General features: G+C 39.2%; 1 protein-coding gene across 10 annotated transcripts in view; it reads left to right on the plus strand.

The window, feature by feature from the left end:
* FHAD1 (forkhead associated phosphopeptide binding domain 1) overlaps positions 1 to 20,431 on the plus strand; it is a 64,126-nt gene that overhangs the window by 6,572 nt on the left and 37,123 nt on the right. For 6 of the 10 annotated variants that reach the window (XM_008167332.4, XM_042852943.2, XM_008167331.4 and 3 more), the window contains 8 exons: positions 887 to 1,093; positions 7,595 to 7,868; positions 9,949 to 10,022; positions 10,494 to 10,721; positions 12,657 to 12,780; positions 13,763 to 13,893; positions 18,122 to 18,187; positions 18,805 to 18,909. In XM_008167332.4, the coding sequence (XP_008165554.2) occupies positions 887 to 1,093; positions 7,595 to 7,868; positions 9,949 to 10,022; positions 10,494 to 10,721; positions 12,657 to 12,780; positions 13,763 to 13,893; positions 18,122 to 18,187; positions 18,805 to 18,909 (1,209 nt within the window). The remainder of the gene's footprint in view (positions 1 to 886; positions 1,094 to 7,594; positions 7,869 to 9,948; positions 10,023 to 10,493; positions 10,722 to 12,656; positions 12,781 to 13,762; positions 13,894 to 18,121; positions 18,188 to 18,804; positions 18,910 to 20,431) is intronic. The other 4 variants (XM_008167333.4, XM_065575208.1, XM_065575209.1 and 1 more) reach the window with 2 other exon arrangements.

Raw genomic sequence — 20,431 nt, forward strand, 5'->3', positions numbered from 1 at the left:
AGATCACAATTAAAAATAGTTCCTTTTCTTGAAATTAGTTTGCTAAAAAACACAGATGTGTCTACACGGGAGCGTTTTTAAGCCATGAGCATACATTAGGGGTATTGTACACTCAAGTGTACCACACCCAAGTTAGTCAACAAAAGAGCCAACTGAAAACAGTCTGCACCTTCATACTCAAAAGTGATCTAAATAGTGTTTGTTTATTTAGAACACACACGGAAATATATGTAGTAGATCTTAATGTTGGTACTATTTAACACTTGTATATTAGCACTCTACAGTAAGTGTCAAGGATGCTTTACACTACAGAGAGAAAAAAAGACAGGTTCTTGCTCCAAGTAGCTTACAATCTAGGGTCCTGATACTGCAAACATTTGCATATGTGAGTAGTAGTCCCACTGAGTTCAATGGAAGTACTAAATGTGCAAAGTTACTCGTGTTTTAAGTGTCTGTGGTATTGGGGCCTAGGTTGGATATGAAACAATATGCTATAGAGAAAGATCACAAGAAGCAAGGGGGAGGGGAAAGTTCTTAATTTGATTATCATATGCATCTATCTGTAACATCAGTTATCCATTTTTATTGCTGTGATCTGGTATATTTTGGTACCTATTCAGATGACCTGTCTGACTTATAAAATGCAAAAATGTGAAGCTTTAAAAAAAAAAATCTAGCCATTGAACAAAATAAAAAAAAAATACTGTATCTTGCATAATAGATGAGCAATCAGCAGCCATTTTGACTACCTCTGAGCCAAAACATATTATGGTATGATATTAGCCAGATGAGACAAAGCAAAATAAATCCCAGCAAAATCCCCATTGCGATCCATAACTCTGGGAAATTCTTTGCACTGATTTCTGAAACTGTTATCCAATTTCAGTCTGTAGGTATTGAAGATCATCATGCAGTCATTGAATTCAGCGATTCAGAAAACAGCTTTGTTCTTCAAGATTTCAACTCTCTTCATGGCACTTTCGTTAATGATTGCCATATACAGAATGCAGCAGTGAAAGTGGGTGCAGGGGATATTCTGCGCTTTGGTTCAGGAGGAACATCCTATGAGCTAGTGATAGAAAACACTTCTCAGGTAATGTCCCAGGAGTAGATAATATCTTCCTATTTTGTAAAGTAGCTGCATATGAATGTCTGCTCCAGGGGTGAAATTCTGGACCCTTTGAGGAGTTTTCACCCAAGACCTTTTAGAAATTCCTTTTTTAATTAATTTGTTCACCCTCTTATGCTAATGTAAGAATAATGCAGAGTGGAACCTGACAGATGTGTAAAATCTAGAATTGAGGAATGGACAACACTCCTTATTTATAAAAATAATTATATTGATACAAAGAATGGAGTTAAATGTTTGGTAAAAAATGGGCTGAAATTGCTGAAGTCTGACTGGATTTGTTAATCATGTGACTATACCAAATTACCATTTCCTTGGTCCTATTCAGGACCTCCTTTCTCAGGTAAATCTCCCTTTGACATCAAGCTACAGTGCGGAATAAGGCTCCAATAGCTATGTATTTGGTTACATTTAAAACCCAAACATATTACTATATTAATATACCAGAAAAATAAAATCTAAAAAATTCTGCTTATTTTATTAGTTTTTTCCCTCTCTCATGTTTCTCCCTCTTGTAATTTCTGCATTTCTGGTCCTTTTTTCCATCCCTCACCTTTCTAGTTCTCATTCATTTTCAGTATTATTATGTACTAGAGGGTCACTCACAAGGGGCTCCTTGCATACTTCCATTTCTCACTCCACAACTCTCTGTGTGCTGTCTTCCCATCCTCCTCTGTTTCAGGGACTCTGTGCTGCTTCTGCCATCACCAGAGGATCTGTGTGCCTCCCATTTCTCCTGTTCTGCCATTCCAGGTTCCCTCATTCTCCCCCACACAAACCAGTGGCTCTGGGTTTATCTCCATTGTCACTTCCCCATATGCCCTTCATCCCCCCTCCTGCCCCGCGCTGCCTTTTCCCCCATGGCAGGGAGTCTGTATGCTTCTCCTTCTTCCACACTGGCTCCATCAATTCCCCACCACCAGCATCAGAGGCCCTGTGCACTATGGCAATTTGGGGCTCTGCCCTGCCCCCTTTCTGGCCCTGTTTGTTTTTTCTGGTGGCTGAGGAACTCCCTGAGATGGGAGCCCTGTGCAAGTGCATCCAGTGCATATTGGTTAATCCAGGCCTGCCACTAAGGGCTCTGTGTGCCCCTCCATTATGCTCCCATTGTGCTTGGTGCTGTACAAACAGCACAAAAAGATGGTCCATGCCCAAGGAGCTTCTTTTCTTTTCCTTCTGTTTTTTCCCCTCATCCTCTTTGCATGTTCCATGTTCCTCTTCTCTGATACTCACTTCTTTAGCTAGTATAGTGGGTGTACTTTAAAGGGTTCTATTGGATTGAGAGACATTGCCAGTTCCAGCTGTATGTCCTGTTTTAGGTGTAGGTAGGGCCCTACCAAATTCACGGCCATGAAAAACGCGTCATGGACCATGAAATCTGGACTCCCACTGTGAAATTTGGTCTTTTGTGTGCTTTTACCCTGTACTATACAGATTTCATGGGGGAGACCAGCGTTTCTCAAATTGGGGGTCCTGACCGGAAAGGGAATTGCAGGGGGGTCAGAAGGTTATTTTAGGGGGTTGCAGTATTGCCATCCTTACTGCTGCACTGCCTTCAGAGCTGGGTGGCTGGAGAGTGGCAGCTGTTGGCCAGGCGCCCAGCTCTGAAGACAGCGCCTCGCCAGCAGCAGCGCAGAAGTAAGGGTGGCAATACCATACCATGCCATTCTTACTCTGCGCTGGTGCTGGGGGTGGTTCTGTCTTCAGAGCCGGGCTCCCGGCCAGCAGCCGCTACTCTCCAGCCACCCAGCTCTGAAAGCAGCGCCCTCACCAGCAGCAGTGCAGAAGTAAGGGTAGCAGTACCACAACCCCCCCCCCCCACACACACAATAACCTTGTGACCCTCCCCCCCCACACTCACACTCCTTTTTGGGTCAAGACCCCTACAGTTACAACGCCATGAAATTTCAGATTTAAATAGCTGAAATCATGAAATTTACGACTTTTAAAATCGTATGACTGTGAAATTGACCAAAATGGACCATGAATTTGGTAGGGCCCTAGGTATAGGGCATGCATCTCAAACAGAGAAACTTTTTTTCTTTTTCAAAAAGTCAGCATAGCTAGATATGGTATGGAGACAAGTTGTTTTCCATTTGAGAAGCCTTCTCTCTTAAAAGCAAGGGGAAAATGTTCATGGATTTATTGAGAGGGAATAGGAAAATAAGAGGTCTCTAGCTCCATCTGCTGCACAATCTCAGGCACTTCACTGAGAGGTTGTAAAACCTCCTGGATTTTTCTTCTACAACTGCACTAGGGACAAGAAAAGTTAAGCCTCTAGAAAACTCAGAAATATTTCCAGTTTGTCTGATTCTTCTTTAGAAGTACAGAGTATCCAAACTGGAAACTTCCCTTTTCAAGTTGTGTTTTCAAAAGTTAAATGGTAAAAATAACAGATTATAAAAACGGTTACCTTTTTAAATTTGTGCTTAAAAGCAATTTGATCCTTTTTCAAACTCAAAAGTATACCTGGATTATATGTGATTGCGTTATTAGCAATAGTATCATTCATGTCCTTAGCATGAGACAGGCATCCAGCAAAGACCCAATGTCACACCACAACTCTTGAACACAGTATAAAATAAAAGCATTCACATATATAGGAAATGACATTTAAAAAGGTAGTACTCCTATCACGGACAGTCAGCTAGTATCACCAAGATTTCAGGCAATTTATATGGGAAGGAATTTATAAGAACCCGTAAGACTTTTATTGCTCTGGGTCTTGAAGATCTCAAGCAATTGGAGATCTAGAAATCTGCCTTGAATAGGATAAAAAACAAACTGATAGATTCAGGCTTGTCTTTGGAGACATGCCTCCAGAATGTGGGGAGGAGTGCTCAAATGCAGCAAATAGCAAAGGATATCGCAATAGTTTGTATTCCCATATTGCAAACACAGAAATGCTGCACTTCAAATAAATAGTCAAGGCCCAACTTTCCAAAGTGGGTGACTTAATGGGGTGACATATTCTATCACTCAGACTAACATTGAGCACACAAAATGCACATTTATATTAACACTTTGCACCGTTATAACTCCATCACAGTATCTTAAAGTGCTTTACCAACATATAATAATTAAGCCTCATATGCCCCCTGTAAATTAAGGAAGCATTACTTCTATTGTACGGGTAGGGAAACTGAGGCAGGGAGCTGTTCAGTGACCTATCCAAGGTCGCAGAGTGAATCAGTGGAAGAGCCAGGAGCAGAATCCAGAAATTCTGGTTCTCAGTCCTGTGGTTTAAGCACTAGGCTACATTTCCTATACATAAATTAGATGGTAAATTCTTCTGGGCAGGGACTGGGATTATCACTGTTGTGTGTAGAGTGCCAAGCAAAATTAAGCCATGATCCTGGGCCTCCGAGCACCACCTCAGTACAGATACAATAGTCCGTGAGTGCCAATTTGAGTAGCTGGATGCAGATTTTGGATGTCCTAGCCTAGTTTAGTAGTTTGGACTCCTCTCCCCAAAGATACACAGAGTGCTGATAACTGAGGAGAAAATCCTGATGTTAGGTGGTGAAACCAACTTTATGAACTGATGCAGTTAGAATTCCAACACTGTGGCAGAAAAACTGTTTACATAAAGTTTGTCCACACCAGAACATCAGGCATTTTCATTTAAAAAATATTTTATGTACAATACATACTGACACAGAAACAGCACAACATGCCTTTTTGAAGCTTCAGGCTTTATGATTCCTTTTTGATATAATAGCTTTGATGTTTGACATTGCTCACTGTAGAGGGTAAATTATGGTTAAGTTTCAGTGCACCAAGTATTTGTATATATATAAAAAGATGATTTCCCCCTTTTTTTTTAGTATTAAAGGTGAAACAGTTTTTTAATTATAATTGTATAAAATGTTAAATTATTCAATCCTGAACAAAACAAATGCGTAGCCCTGAAATTACAAATACATTTTAAAGGTAAATAAAAGCCTTTTTTTTAACCTGTCAAGATCTGAGCATCACAAACACCTATACAGAGTGAGGAGCTGCATTCATAATGCTGCTTTAGGTGTGTGTGATGTTATCAATTCTTGCAGGAGAAACATTGGACCCTGAAATTGGGTCTGGGCAGGTAAGTAAAAGAGGACATTATTTTCACATTGTTTGCTTCAGATTTTATTTATAAGTTTTTAATTCATTCATGCATTCTGTTTAAGACTTAGGATCTTTTTTGTATGTATTTTTAAAGTATTTCAGTTCACCTTAAGTGAACCCAAAGTGACCAGCCATGGCCTTTTTCTCCACTGTTAGTTATTTAAGGGGGACTGTGGGGAGGGCAAAGTCACATTCTGCTGGTATGTATTATCTTATTATGTAACCTTCCTTTGCCTGAAAGAATTTTAGGTACCTATATTGCCACAGTGTCACAGAGCAAAAGATAAACTCTGAGGAGTCAATTGCTAACACCTCAGTGGTAAACAGATTTAAAAGAATAAAACAGACAAAATATTGTTTGTTTCCCAAAGTGGTTATATTATTCCAGCTGCAGGTTGGCCACAATCAAGAGATTGTTTGAGTCCAGCCTCTTTCTTTGCTTGGAAAATCAGCATATTCCAGTCATGTAGTGCAGACCGGTACCCAAAAAGGTTGGTGTTAAAGAATGATGGTTGGCAGAATACTGAAGTCCAGGGAGCAATATTAGCTTTTGCCTGAAAACTTGGGTGGCTCCCTAGAGAGATACCTGGCTCACCCTTTCTGTGGAAGGATACTAGTGTGATATGACCAAAGCACTTGATTTCATGGGCCACACAGCTGATAAGAAACTCAGGCTCTCCCCTTTCCAAATTCTGGGACTTGTCCGGTAGCAAGGGGAGTGTTGTACTGCATGCTTACTGGTTGCCAGTGGGGTCATCCCTTTGTGGAAGGTCCAGCTTCTTCTAGAGATGGGTCAAGTTAGCAGTGTTTAGTTGTGGCTTAGGATTAGGGTTGGGTTCAGGTTTAATGCTGAACCAGGGATATGGTTTGGATAGGATGAGTCATAGCTCACAAGCCTTTGGCAGTTTTCATCAGAATTCATTCACAACCAAACTGGAAACTAGACCTCTCTTGATTTTGGATCTGACCCAAGATTGGAACCACAGGTCAGGTTTGTATTCCAGGGCAGGAATATAAACCCACACCATGAAATTAAAAGGAATTGGAATTCAAAGCTTCAGTTTTGGCTCATCTCTACAACAATTGAAAGGTGCTCTTAACAACAGATGAGCATGCGGTGCCCTACATAATTTCTCTGACATGTAGGGCTATCAGGCTGGAAAATCTGATCTTAAGCCAGGTGTCCTCATGGAGATAGCCTTTGTTTCAGAATACCAAATGACAGATTAAGATAGGGGTTCTCAAACTGAGGGTCATGAACCCTCGGGGGTTGTGAGGTTATTACATGGGGGTCGCGGGCTGTCAGCCTCTGCCTCCAAACTCCGCTTTGCCTCCAGCATTTATAACAGTGTTTAATATAAAAAATTGTGTTTTTAATTTATAAGGGGGGTCACACTCAGAGGCTTGCTATGTGAAAGGGGTCACCAATACAAAAGTTTGAAAACTACTGAAGAAGATAGCCTCCAGTTTAGTCTCCTGTCCACACCACAGGGTTGTTGCTCACAAACCATTCACTTAATCACTTTATTTGGCATAGTTCCCTTCATTCAGTTACCCCAGGTTACAAACTTTTATTCATTTTCTCTGAATATGGGTTTCCATCCATTGTCTCAGAGTGAAACTTTGCCAAAATGCCAGGGTTTTGGGTTGAAATCATGCAGACCAATGGTTTCCACATGAAACCATAACTCAACCACAAGCTCTATGAATACCTAGCCAGATTTGCCTCCAAAGATCCACAAACCTGATATGATTGGTACAGTATTGTTTGTGTAAAGGAAATTTGTGCTTTGTAATCTACTAGAATTCTTAAATCTTGTCAATAATATAATGGATACAGGAGAACCAGTTTGACTTTTACAAAGCCTTTGGCAAAATTCTGCGCAAGAGTTGATTAAGAAACTCAGACCTCAGCCAGGTAGGCACTTAAGAACATGCCTAACTTTAATCACATGAATAGTTTGATAGACTTCATTTTAGTTGTCATCATAGCAAAGTGTGCCAACGGAGCATCGGAATGAGTTTTACTAGTATCAATGTACAGATATTAATGTATGATCTGGAAAAGAGGTGAATCAAGAGGTGGCAGATTTTATAGATGACAATAGTTTATGTTATCCAAGTTTAGAGATGACTGTGAAGAACTACGGAAAGACCAAACAAAGCTAAGTGATTAGGTAGCTTGATGAAAGATGAAATTCAAAGTTGAAAATGGCAAGGTAATGAAGGTTGATTTGAATTTTTCTTCTATTCATACATGTTGCTGGGTTCTGAATTAATATATAACATACACACACTGTAGTAAGTAATTTTTTTCCCATCCTCTGTACAAGATTGCATTTTTTCCTCCTGCAGATGTCTTGCCCACCAATGAAACGTGACATAGCATGGCCGGGGCAGTTGCAGTTAATTTCAGAGACAAAACTTTATACCCCTTCAACAGCTCCTCCTCAGCTTCCTTTCCTCCAGTCTCAGCACCCATCCAGCGTTCACAACAGTTGGATGCATGGAACAAATGGAACTACACCCCATCCACCAAACAGAAAAAGACCTGTGAGTGCTTGGGGGAGAAGTATGACTTCTTCTTTCTCTCCAGATACTTTCAATAGGCCTACTGCAGTCAGACAAGGTATTTCACGGTGCTTTCATTAACCCTTTATATAGCATTGCACAATAGTAAAGTTGATCATGACTTCCATGAAAAATGATGTTTTTTTCACACGTATCTACTTGTCAGTCTATAGAAGGATTGTCAGATACTGGGACCAATTCTCCTCTCACACTAGTTTCACAGTGATGTAATTCCACTGACTTTGGTGGAGGTATTTCTGATTTACATTGGCAAGTGACAGGAGAATTAGGCATGCAGACCCAATCCGATGGAGTTGTTGCATTGTCTTCAGTGGGCATTAGATCAGGTTCATAGTATAGAATTGCTGTTTGTTAAGCAGTGTATTGATTAGCTCAGCTTTGAGGTGAAATTTGCTTGAACATTTTCGTTATATGTGAAAGTATAACAGTGTTGCAAAAAAAAGCGAACATCATTCTGGGATGTGTTAGCAGGAGTATTGGAAGCAAGACATGAGAAGTTCCGCTCTGCTCCATGCTGATTAGGCCTCAAGTGGAGTATTGTGTCCAATTCTGGGTGCCACATTTCAGGAAAGATGAGGACAAATGGGAGAAAGTCCAGAGAAGAGCAACAAAAATGATTAAAGGTTTAGAAAACATGACCTATGAAGGACAAGTGAAAAAATTAGATTTTTTAGACTGGAAAAGAGAAGACTGAGAGGGAACATAACAGTTTTCAAGTACATAAAAGGTTGTTGCAAGGAGGAGGGGGAATTGTTGTTCTTAATGTCTGAGGATAGGACAAGATGCAATGGGCTTAAATTGCAGCAAAGGAGGTTTAGGTTTGACATTAGGAAAAACTTCCTAACTGTCAGGGTGGTTAAGCAGTGGAATAAATTGCCTAGGGAGGTTGGGGGATCTCCATCACTGGAGATTTTTAAGAGCAGGTTAGACAAACACCTGTCAGGGATGGCTTAGATAATATTTAGTCCTGCCATGAGTGCAGGGGACTCTGGACTAGATGAGCTCTCGAGGTGCCTTCCAGTCCTACGATTCTGTGAAAGTGTAACTTGCTCTGTTACTACTTACTGTGTTTTCCATTGGTGATACATTCAACTGTTACATCTGCTGGTTGGAGTAACTTTGTTTTCTCTTTTGATCTGTGGTTATCAGCTGTTTTCATTGGGAGTGAGTTAAAAATAAAGCCATATCTTGCATATATTTTCTAAGTGTAAAGAACAGGACAATGTCATGGCTAAGGAAAGGTTCTAGAGGTTTAAACCCAAATACAACTGAAAAAGCTGAACTTCATTTTTAACCATAGTTGGCATATTATATAAGAATTTGCATGCCAGCAAATTTTAGGGCCATATGATAGGACTTGGTAATGTCCCTAACTCTACTGTAGTCCCTAACACCATAGCATGACATAAATCAAATATTTATTTTTCTTATTCTTGTTTTTATACATATAGTAATACATTTCAATTTGATGTTTAATCTTTTGTATCTAAATGTTTCAGACAAAAAAGCATTGCTGCACAATCATGCCAGCACAACAGAAAAGCAGTGATTGAGGAAAACACTTAAGCATGTGTTTAACTGAATTTTTAAGTTCATTGAAGTTAATGGGACATAAGCACATGCTCAGAGCTAAGTGTATGCTTAAGTGTTGGACTGAAGCTTAAATGCTTTTCTGAATCGGGGTCAAAAGGATCCATATTCTGTATTTCATAATGTTATAGGTTATATAGTCATAGTTATTGATATGCCATATGTCATAACATTATAGCTAGTATATGCATAGTTATTCAATGTTGCATATTCAGAAAAACATTCAGACATTATATCTATGCCTCCACTTGAGGATTTTTATCTTGAAACTATATTATACTTCACTGATTATATAGTTTGTTTATGCCTGTGAATGTCATTTATTATAACATTTTGTTATTATTCTGCAATTGCTTGGATAAAGTGCATAGGTACTAAAATGATGGTTGCTTTGGAAATGCTTGTAGACAAACTAGGGAGATAGAGATGCATTCATCCTAATCAGAACAGGCTCTTGTGTTGAATTTCTGTGCAAGTCATTAGAAGCCCCTTTTATTTTTTATATTCAATCTTGACAAATGTACCAGGAAATGGACAATCTGGAGCAAGTGGAGTTCCATTATCAGGAAGTCATCATATGGATTTACTTCTTCAGGAAAAGGTGATGTATGAATGTGACATGGAGGTAGATCACAGAAACATTGTTTATATCAACAGGAATATATTGAAAGCAGATAGAGGGATTGGTAGGCAAACAAAGCGGAAATGCTATACAAATAGGGTCTTTAAATGACTAATAGTAAAATTCCCTTCACCCACATCACTGTAGAGTAACTGATTTTGAATGGGACTACACACGAGTGAAAATTACTATATGGACAAAGGAATGAGATGTCTTGGAGCTAGTGAATTTCAGGGTGAGGAAATGTAAGATAGCAAATGTGAGTATCTGAAATTCTGTTTTAAAGTTGTTGGACTACCACTATATTTTAATAATACTAGAATGAACAAGTGTAGCATTTTGGAGACAGAAAATTTATCATAAAATAAAATAATTTGAAAGCCTTTTTTGGAACAGGCGCAATGTTGTATCCCCATTTGTGTATAATATTTAAATTTATTCTGCATGTAGGATGAAATAATTCTGAAAATGAAAGATGAAATCAGTCATCTCTTGGGTTTTGAAAGTGAGTCAAAACATAAAGATACAGTGATAGCCAATCTTCAGGATGAAATTGCAGTGATGACAAAGAAGATGGCTCAGGCTGCTAGGAATGATGTCGAGTTTACTCAAAAACTACTGACCTTTGAGCGAGATATTGAAGCAAAGACAGAGGAGATTAAAGCCTTGAAAGAGCAGGTATTGAACTCTTAAAGGGACACTGTCAGCTTTAATCAGACTCCTCTGTGAATTTTTATTTTTTTTAACTAACAATTGTTGCTAGAAACAAAAGAGCTTAGAGGAGAAAAAGGGGTTCTTGTTTTTTTCAGTTTGTTCACCTCTTTGACAACCCTTTGTATATAGACACTTTATAGACAGCTTCCCTATTTGTTTGTGTGTGTCTTTCATACAGCAACAGGAGAGAGAAAACATTTTTAAAATATGGAACTCTGATTGAAAAGCTATATAAATTGGCAGGGTGACTGGAAGGCATGTATAATATCTGAAACTACTTTTAACACATTTTTATGTTGACTATATTTCAAGTTGACAGTGTCCCTTTTAAGCTCTGTGGTCATGTGAATGCATACAGTGATAAAGAGCAAGAAAGGAGCAATACTTAAAATCTGATACATAAACAGAATTATTGCTATACAAAGCGTTGGTGATTGTTTTCCATGAGTTGTCAGCAGCTCTGGTTTTGTATTATGTTGAAGACGATATATTGCAGGTAGAGCTGCACACTCCCGCAGTGGGCTCCTTCAAACTACTTATCCCCTCTGAATTAGGCTCATGAAACCAATTATTTTAACAATGGGAAATTTATATTTTGTCCCTTATTATCTCTTTGGCCATGATATGAAAAAGTAGACTGCAAAGTTTCATCTTCACTCATGACAGCCAGGAAGTAATGTGTTTGATCTTTATTTGCATTAGAAAATGCAAATGCCTTCGAGTGCTTTCAGTAAGTTATCATCTGAAATATTTGTTCTTGACAATTAGCTGAAAACTCTAGAAAAAAAACACATAAACCAATGACCTTGAAATACTAGCCTTACTCCTCCTGTTGCTATAAGTTGGCTCATGATATATAAATCCTTTTGACTTACTCATGCAAGCATCCATGGGGCTGCTCATGTGAGTTAGCTGAGAAGGATCTGTGGTTTGTTTGTTTTTCTGAATGTTTGACTGCTGGAATATTTCAGTAGCAGAGAGACTATTTGACTTTTGTTTGTGCTTAGAGTAATCATGGCTGAACCCTGTTCAGTTTGGATAAACTCTCAGGTTTGAATATTTGTCTAAACTATTCAAACCACTCAGGTCCGCAGAATTGGGATGGAGATCTTGGAAAACAAGTTCACAAATGAAGGTTTTCATGCATTTTTCCCAGTTGGAAATATCAAGTCAAGTTTATTAATAGCAACTTAGCCATTGTTCAATGCACAAAAAATAAAATGTATTACAATATATATCCAGAATTATATTTAAAATGTATGTACAAACAAATTAAAAAGAACAAAAAACAATTAAACCATATATAATCACCGTTCCACTTGCCTTTTCCTTATTCTAATGGCTGACCATGCAAATAGGGCAACTGCTTGAATCACAGATACACTGTCAGTTCCTAACAAATATTCTGTTTTCTAGAAACAGGCATCTGGGACAAAAACACAGAAAGCCATTTTGACCTCAAGTGGCAGTACAAATTACAAAATCATAAGTAATGGGGTAGGTCTTCCATCTACCCAAAGCCCCATGGACAGAAGTGATTACATTTCTCAGTGCCGTATATCAGACTTTTAAGTTAGCCATCTGCATAGATTGAAAACAGAGAGCTGTAAAGGCCCTCCTTAACTTGCTATTGGACAGGCTGTCTAAATATCTGGCATATCCATTGAGTTGGAAATGTAGCAAGAACACTTTTCTCATAGCAGCTTTTCATCACGACTGAATTGGGAAGTATAGACATGAGTGTATTTGACTAATTTAAACAAAAAGCCATTTAACCTATTTCAAATCTCAAAACAAGTTTGGTTCAAATGTAGAACAAAGATAGAGTTTGTTTGACTTCTGCTGGTTCGCCCTATTTAAGGTGACCAATCATTTATTTTCTTTGCATATCTTTTGTAGATCAGCAATCTGCAGAGAGATTCGAGCCAAGTCTTGTGCCATTCCCTCTCTGAAAGAGACTTAGAAATTGCAAACTTGAAAAAAGAGGGTGAGAAGTTAAGGAGGAATCAAGCTCTAACTACAGGTATATTTCCTCTGGCATCTCAGGTAGTGTACTTTAACATGCAGTTTTTAGGGCTAGGATCACAGTTAATATAGTTTAGCAATGAAAATGTATACTTGACAACTTTTCTGGCCAGAAATTATTTTTAGTGGCTTTGAGGATCTTCTAAAATTGTTCATCTCTTTTTTCTATTTCATTTTAACCTCTTTGAGGCTTACAGCTTTCTTCTGACAGAAGAACTAGTAGAGTAGAAATAAGGAACTTTGGGAACTAAACTTGGGTGAGTTGTGGGACAGATGGTTTATTTAAAAAAAAAAAAAAAAAAAAAGGAAAGGGAAAAAAAACCCTGGAATATAAGGAACTGTTAGTCACTGTAGATCAACCCCTCGGCTATGTAATCAGTATAGCTCCACTAACTTCAGGGACACTGTGCTGATTTACGGCTACTGAGGATCCGGCCTCCTGTATCCAGTGCTCTGAACATCTTTCAAGGGCTTTGTCTCAGAGTGCAAACCATTTTCCAATTTCCAGCCTTCCTTTATATAATGCTTTAATAGTCAAAATGACTTTAATATTTACACAAAATACTCAGTGTTTTTATTTAACCAGTAGCTAACAATACAGTCCCGTTAGCGAAATCATTTCACTCCATCTCAGTTTTCCAAAAGCAAACAGACTGTTACATTTACTTACACCAGTCCACAGACAATTATCAAAGTTTCAGACCTAAAGATAGATTTTTCAAGAAAAACTGAGCTGTTAGAGAATTGTTCTTGCCCAAAGGAGCATATTCTCCAAAGCTTTGAATTCCTTGGGACTAATGGTCACTAAACAACTCCCAGAGTGTATGGACTAAATTTGGATCTGCTTTCAAAACCAGATATTGTTAATATATGATAAATATTTTTTCTTCTTTGGTGTTTATATGATGAGTTTATTGTTTAGCAGGTTTTCGTAACTGAAAGGCCGTTGTTTTCTTTGACCTAAATTCTGTTCTTCGCAGGACTGGTGACCAGTTTGCAAAGAGACATTTCAGCAAAGGAGCAGAGAATACTGCAACTAAAACTGAATGCAGATAAACTAAAGAAGGAAAACAGGGAGAAGGATAATCAGCTTGCAGTCATTTCTGCCAAGGTTGACACCCATGCTTATGTGCACTGTTATTTACTATACTGCAAAGGGTTTAGTAAAATAACAACAACAAAATGGACCCAGTTCAACAACTCCACTGATTTCACCAGAGTTATACCAGAGCCAAATTTGGGCCAATAGCTATAGTTTCTGTATTTGTACTGTAGTTTCGTACTAGGCAAGAACTAAGAGTCAGGGAAATGGGTGTGTCCTGCCCTCCCAGGACCTTAGGCACATACTTGGGTGGTCGCAACCCATTTTGTTATGGCTTCACTGCTATTGTTACTTGAGCTACCTTTGATTTAGCTAGATTAAAGCTAGCTCAGGTATGTCTACATAGTCTCAATCACACCACCTGATTTCAGTGTTGACATACCCGTGTCTCATTCTTTTATGCCACACTCCAATTTTGCCTCTGCAGTTTCTGTATCTGTCTCAAATTTCATTCTGCTGTTCATGTGGACGTGATTCAGGATTTTTGTGTGGCTCTGGCACATTGAAATCCCACTTGCCCTGCATGGCGAATTCCACTGAATAGCACTGAGTTCCTGTTAAAAGTACTCTCCCTTACTGCAAGGCAGGTGAAAAACTCAGGCACTAGCCTATATGTCTTTTTTTTTTATCCTCCTCCTTCCAATTTTAGCAACAGTGCTTTATTTCAAACAAGTGAAAATCCTTTTCATAGTCAGCATGGTCATTCTCTTTGGGTTCCGTGAACCTCTCCAAGAGCCTTTCAAAGAAAGCATGTCTAAAAGAAGGCTCCCCAAAACCCAGTGTATAAGCTTGTGTTTGCTCACTCTGTTTGCTGTGCTATTCTGACTGCTCTGCTGTTAGGTTGTGGCCATATTAGAGTACCGACAACACAACTATCCGTTCACCAGAGACAATGGTGCCAAATTCAAAATGTTGCTGGCCCCCCACTTAATGCTATTGCTGCCTGTCTCCAAATCCAGTGGGAGCAGCCACTGATCTTCCTGGTACAAGACTGCAAGAGAGCCATCCTGCATGCTCTGTTCCCTGAAGAGCAAATCAACTGCTCAGCGATCTTCCTAGTTCAGCCTGAGAGAAGAGCTCTGTGGTTCCTCCAGCCGCCTAAGAGGGATAGCATATTCCCTGCCAGGCTGGACACCCTATCAGGAAGCCATGGGGCGGGAAGAAAAGCCCAAGCAGGAGGGAGTAGATTTATTTGTGCATGTGAGCACGCTTGTGTGCCGACCACGAGGAAAGCAAAATCAAACCACTTTGTCAAAATGTGGTGCCTCCTTTTGGTGGTGGAATTGGAGAATTCTGGGATGTGAACAGAGCTTGGGATTTAGGTGAACTTTGGGAGAGTACTACTACCTTTTGGTGGTGATGGTTGTTTAATCTGACCCTTCTCCGAGAGTTCATCTGGCTGCTGTCTCAGCTTTTCATCACAGAGCTGCTTCTTCATCATCATCATCTGGTGTCTGATACTTCCTCAAAGGGCTACTGAATAGGTATCCTCCAGCAGGAGAAATTCTCCCTCTCTCAGAGGGCCTGAATTTGATCCTCATCCAATTCTGGGATCCTATGTTTGAGCCCCTATAAATGGAGCTCATCACCTGTTCTCCCTTAGTGAGTGGTTTTTGTTTTTGTTGTTTGTTTGGTGTTTCCGATTTGATCCAACTCAGATAGAAGTCAATGGAAAGCTGAGCCACATTGCTCAGGTATTACAGTGATGAGGGCCAGGTATGTACCTAGCTAGGTTCATTTGTAAAACCAGCAAGTTGCAAGGTGTTTTTATGGATCCCTCTTTTTCAGAGTTCCCGGTTTCCAGCTGTGAATTTTCCTAGACCTTCTCCCTCTGTGGGGTGTGGTGCCATTTCTATGAATCATCTCCTCTGTTTGCTTGTCCAAAACACTTGCATCAGGTTATTTTCAAACCGGGGTTTTCTACTTCTGAGATCCAATCATTGTTCTGTCCCACAGCCAAGCCCACTTCTGATTGTCTTCAATTCTGTTCTTTAAGAAAGCTGCTGTGTGGCTTTTCCTAACCATGTCCTGTACATTTACAAAGATGCTACTCTCAAGCTGTGGTTATACTTCTTGCAAAACAGCTCAATCAAATCAAATTTAGAGCAGATGCTTGATTTTGGTCAGGCTGCATTACAGAATATTGTAACCTAAAACCACACTATTACTTTGTAGTTCCCAAGCAGTGAGAGGAGACCTCAAAAACCAGGCATACTGGATTTTTGTGACCCAAGAAATGTTTACGGAATCCCCACTCGTCCGTCCACGTCCCCTTCATTTCAGATCTTTCCCCCTTAACCTCACACTGAATTGGCTGAAACCCAGCAGGGATGAGTTGTGCAATATGCATATTTCTAGACGAGAAGGAGCAATCAGTGGTGCATGAGAGTGTACTGTTGAGAGTTTGAATGCTGGGGTTTTCCGGAGTACCACAGTGGCATACTTGTAGAATTCCTAAGTAGCAGGCAGCTGTAACAGCAAAATACCAATTCACTATAAGTACCCCAGTTTTCTTGCCTGTAAATGAAGAAATGTATTTCCTCTCCTTTCCTTCTGAGTTACATTTTTTGGATCAGTTTATTCAATTTTAACTTGCAAGGCACAAAGTAGCTGATGGTTGGAGGCATATGACTCAAGGGTTCATTCTGAGAACATCTGAAGTTCTTAAAAATAGCTAGCTCCTAAGTTCCCTGTGTGACTCAATGTGGATACAGTTCCATCACCGAACACAGGAGTTGATGTGCTTAGCAGTTTACAGGAGTCACCCGGCTGCTCTCAGGATCAGCTCTCTATGATTCTGTGTAGTACTACAGAAGGCAGGGATCTTTCATCTCATACAAACTCCACTGCACAAATTCAACACTTCCTTCAAGGTGATGGCATTATAGGGCTGACCCTGCAGGCCATGTTGTGTGAGGTGTTCTTTTCAAACCAGTGAGATTAGTGATGAGACGAAGGGGCTGCAGGATAGAGCTCTAGGGATTGTGAAAAACCAATAGTTGCAAAATGGTGCACTAAATGCAGCCTGTGTTGTGATGTATTGCACTTTACCACCACCCATGTTATCCCCTCAAGTTAATCCTGATAGCAATGTGGATAGAGCAGGGTGATTTGGGGGGGTGGGGGGGCAAACAGTTTATTTATTGAAAAATGCAATTTTGGGTGAGTCAAAACTGTTCACCAAATTGGGTCAAATTCAGCTAATAGTTTTGACAGCAAAAAAAAATGGGGGGAAAATTCTGAAACAGTCAAAGACTTTTTGTTTCAAAACAACTTTGTTTCAAAACGTAGATCAGTTTCACTAAAACAAACGGGTTAAAAGCACTTGAAAACGAAGTAAAATTTTTTGCTTTACCCAAAATGAATTTTTTTTGTTTTTCATTTCAACAAGAAAAACCAAAAAATTGTCATTTCATGTTGACCTGACACAAATGTTGTTTGGGATTTTTTGGTTTGCCTGTCGAACTGAAAAATCAAGTATTCCCCCAGCTCTAGTGGGGGTGGGGAGACTGTAATTTGTTTTACCAGGCGAGGAGGCATATGCTCATATGCAGGAAACATAGAGTCCTTACATATAGCCCCATCCCAGAACTTCCCTCCATCATTTCCCTTGTTGGGGGGCTTTCAGACAAGCCTCTGCATGAGTTCTGAAAAGAGCCAGAGTTGGGGCATACAACTTTCACACTGCACTACCCTATGTCCAGGAGCTTTCTGATGTGTGTCTATATACACACCAGTCAGAATCTGGCTTATTATCTGAACTTCTGATAACATTTGGTCCTATAACTATAACCAGTTTCTCTAGGCTCAGAATACTATCTCAGAACATACATGTGTTGTTTCATGTATTTGTTTTAAAATTTCTGTTTAATACTAGTTCCGATCATCTTGTATGTTTCAAAAAATTCTTCTATTCCTTTCTTCCTTACCTCTGCATTTTCAATAGCACTCTTTTTCTAAAGCACGAGGGGTTTGTCTTACGTAGCTTTGTTAACTCTTAATTGTCTTTCTGTTTTTCTTTTCTAAAGCAGGGAATGCTTTTCTAAAAGTCCAATCCTGAAAGATGCTGAGCGCCCCTTCTCTCATTTCCTTTATTGTGAGTTGAGGACACTCAGCAACTTGTGGTATTGGGCCTTTACTGTGGTGCCATACTATTTTGGTGTGTGCTCAGCATAATATAAAAATGATCATATCTTCCTTGCTTGATGATTTTTTCCTTGGTTGCTGTTCATTCCAGTGTTCTAGAATTAAAGAGGAAATGAAGCATGAATTCAGAGAGAGAGAAGTAATTACATACCAAAATGTGAGTTAGTTTTCTTAGTTTTTAGTTGCCTGGGTTGTTTTAGCATATAGGCAAGCAGCAAATTGAAACTCCGCATCCCTAAGAGAATAATTAACTAGACTTGTTAAGAATTGTATTTATAATCCGGTTCTTGTCATGGAAAGGGATGCAACTGCATAACAGATTGGAGAAATGTTGACTCCTGGAAATATTTTAATAGCAGTTTTCTATGAAGTGGAATTCTGTTTGAAATAAGATTTAAACTGCAATTGGCAATCACTATATTGATTAGTAAATGTATTTTTTTTTTCATTTATTTGGAGTTTAGAGCAAAGCATCAGAGGTAAATGAAAACATAAACCTGTCTGTTTTGTACTGTACATGAAACATTATAAGCTAATGATTAGTTTCACCCAGCTCTGTAAATCCAGTATCTTTAAAATGATAGATAGGACAAATGTATTATTAGTTAAAGGTTTAGGATATGCAATAACTGAATTACTCAGATTGTTTAATAAAACAAAAAAGGTCTTGAAGATAATGTAATGAAACTAGGTTGTTTATTGAAATATAATCTCATTAAATTGGGTGACTTACTATTTTGTGTGGTTGATTCCATTTTATTGGGACTTTTACAGCGCATTGGAGAGCTGGAGCTGCAAGTGAAGAGGCTGCAGGGAGAAATGCAGAAGAACTGCACCGAACAGGAAATCATAACAAATAGGCTTGCAGAAAAAACAAAGGTAAACTTCCATTCTGCCTGCTAGCTTCTCTCTCATGAGGTACAATCCTGAAAAGGAAATTATAATTTTGAATAAAAGGAAAGTGTGAAACTCTAGGCAAATACAGTCTTGAGATTGGGAATGGATTCCCTGACTCCACTGTGGTGGTAAGTACCATAGCACAGTTCCTGTTCTGACTTTGGGCTATGCAGCTTCTTGTTTATTTGTGAGTGACATGCCCACTTTCCCCCTTTCACGTTCCTTTGTGGAGACCCACTGATTAGGACTCATCCCAGCACACATACAAGGGTGGATGCCCCCCAAGGAAATTCTTTGCTGCTTTGCCCAACCTTGCTGCAGCATTTTTCCTGCTTTTGTTCCTAATGTGTCAGCAGAGGCCGGCTCAGGATTTGGGCTAGCCTGTGCAGCACATGTCCAGGTACTCTGCTTGCAGCTCTGTTGTTTTTTTCTTCTTGAAATAGCTATTTCATTTTATTTTTTATTTTTAGAATGAAAATAAAATTAAGGTAAAATGTTTTTATGATATTTCTGCTACGTGATATTCTCCATTACAAAGGATTCTAAATTTACTCTTCTCTCCTTTACACTTCCTTGCTGTTTCTTGGGTGGTGTGTTGGTATAGTCCCCTATATCATCTCAGTTTTCTTTCTTCTACAACTCTGTTGATAATGCTTTCCTTTTCCAAAGCATTGTTGTGCGACTGAGGCGGCAACTTGTGGAGTCAGATAAGCAGAGACCCATTCTGATGTTCCTGAGTATAATTCTGCTCCCTTAAAAGGCCCATTAATGTGTTTATAGGACTATTGCCTAGATTTTTATTTCTTTGATCTCACTGCTTGCTCTGCAATAAAGAATTCTTACTTTCCATGAATGGGATAGAATTCTGGTATCTAGCAGCGGTTTCCAACTTTGTTACCTTCAATTCAGTGGATGTTAATTGTAACTGTACTTTGTTCCAAGATCATCAGCTTAAACCACATGCACAGCCCTTAGCACCAAGAAAACCGATGTCTACCACCTGACCTAAAGAATGACATTTTCTGTTAATTGGCCATAGTATTAGAACACTGAACATATTTGCTGGCCAGCCACTAGAGGGTATGATAATCACAAACTAGCAGGTACATGAATAGGTCTGATTACATTCAGTAGAGGAAAGACATGCGTGCACACACACCCTAGCTGGTACATTACACATGCATGGAGAATTAGATATGTCCTTTTAGACTGATCAGGTATACTGGTACTGTCGAGAATCAAAGGAATTGTCTATATATTACTCATAAATCAGGGAGCCTACTGGAATCCTTTCTTTATAGATTGGCTGTAGAATGGAGCACATTGAGTAACTCTTTTAACTTGTCCAAAAAGCTCCAGTACCAGTGACTTAATTTAAAACCATGGGCAGCGTGGCTAGAATTATATGACTGATGAGCTACCGATGACCTATAGCTAGGATGTTAAACAGCTTAAGTACCCAGCACTGCAAATTAAAAAAAAAAAAGTGACATTGCATGACCCA

This window comes from Chrysemys picta, chromosome 21 (assembly GCF_011386835.1).
Source record: "Chrysemys picta bellii isolate R12L10 chromosome 21, ASM1138683v2, whole genome shotgun sequence".
Taxonomy (NCBI): Eukaryota; Metazoa; Chordata; order Testudines; family Emydidae; genus Chrysemys; species Chrysemys picta.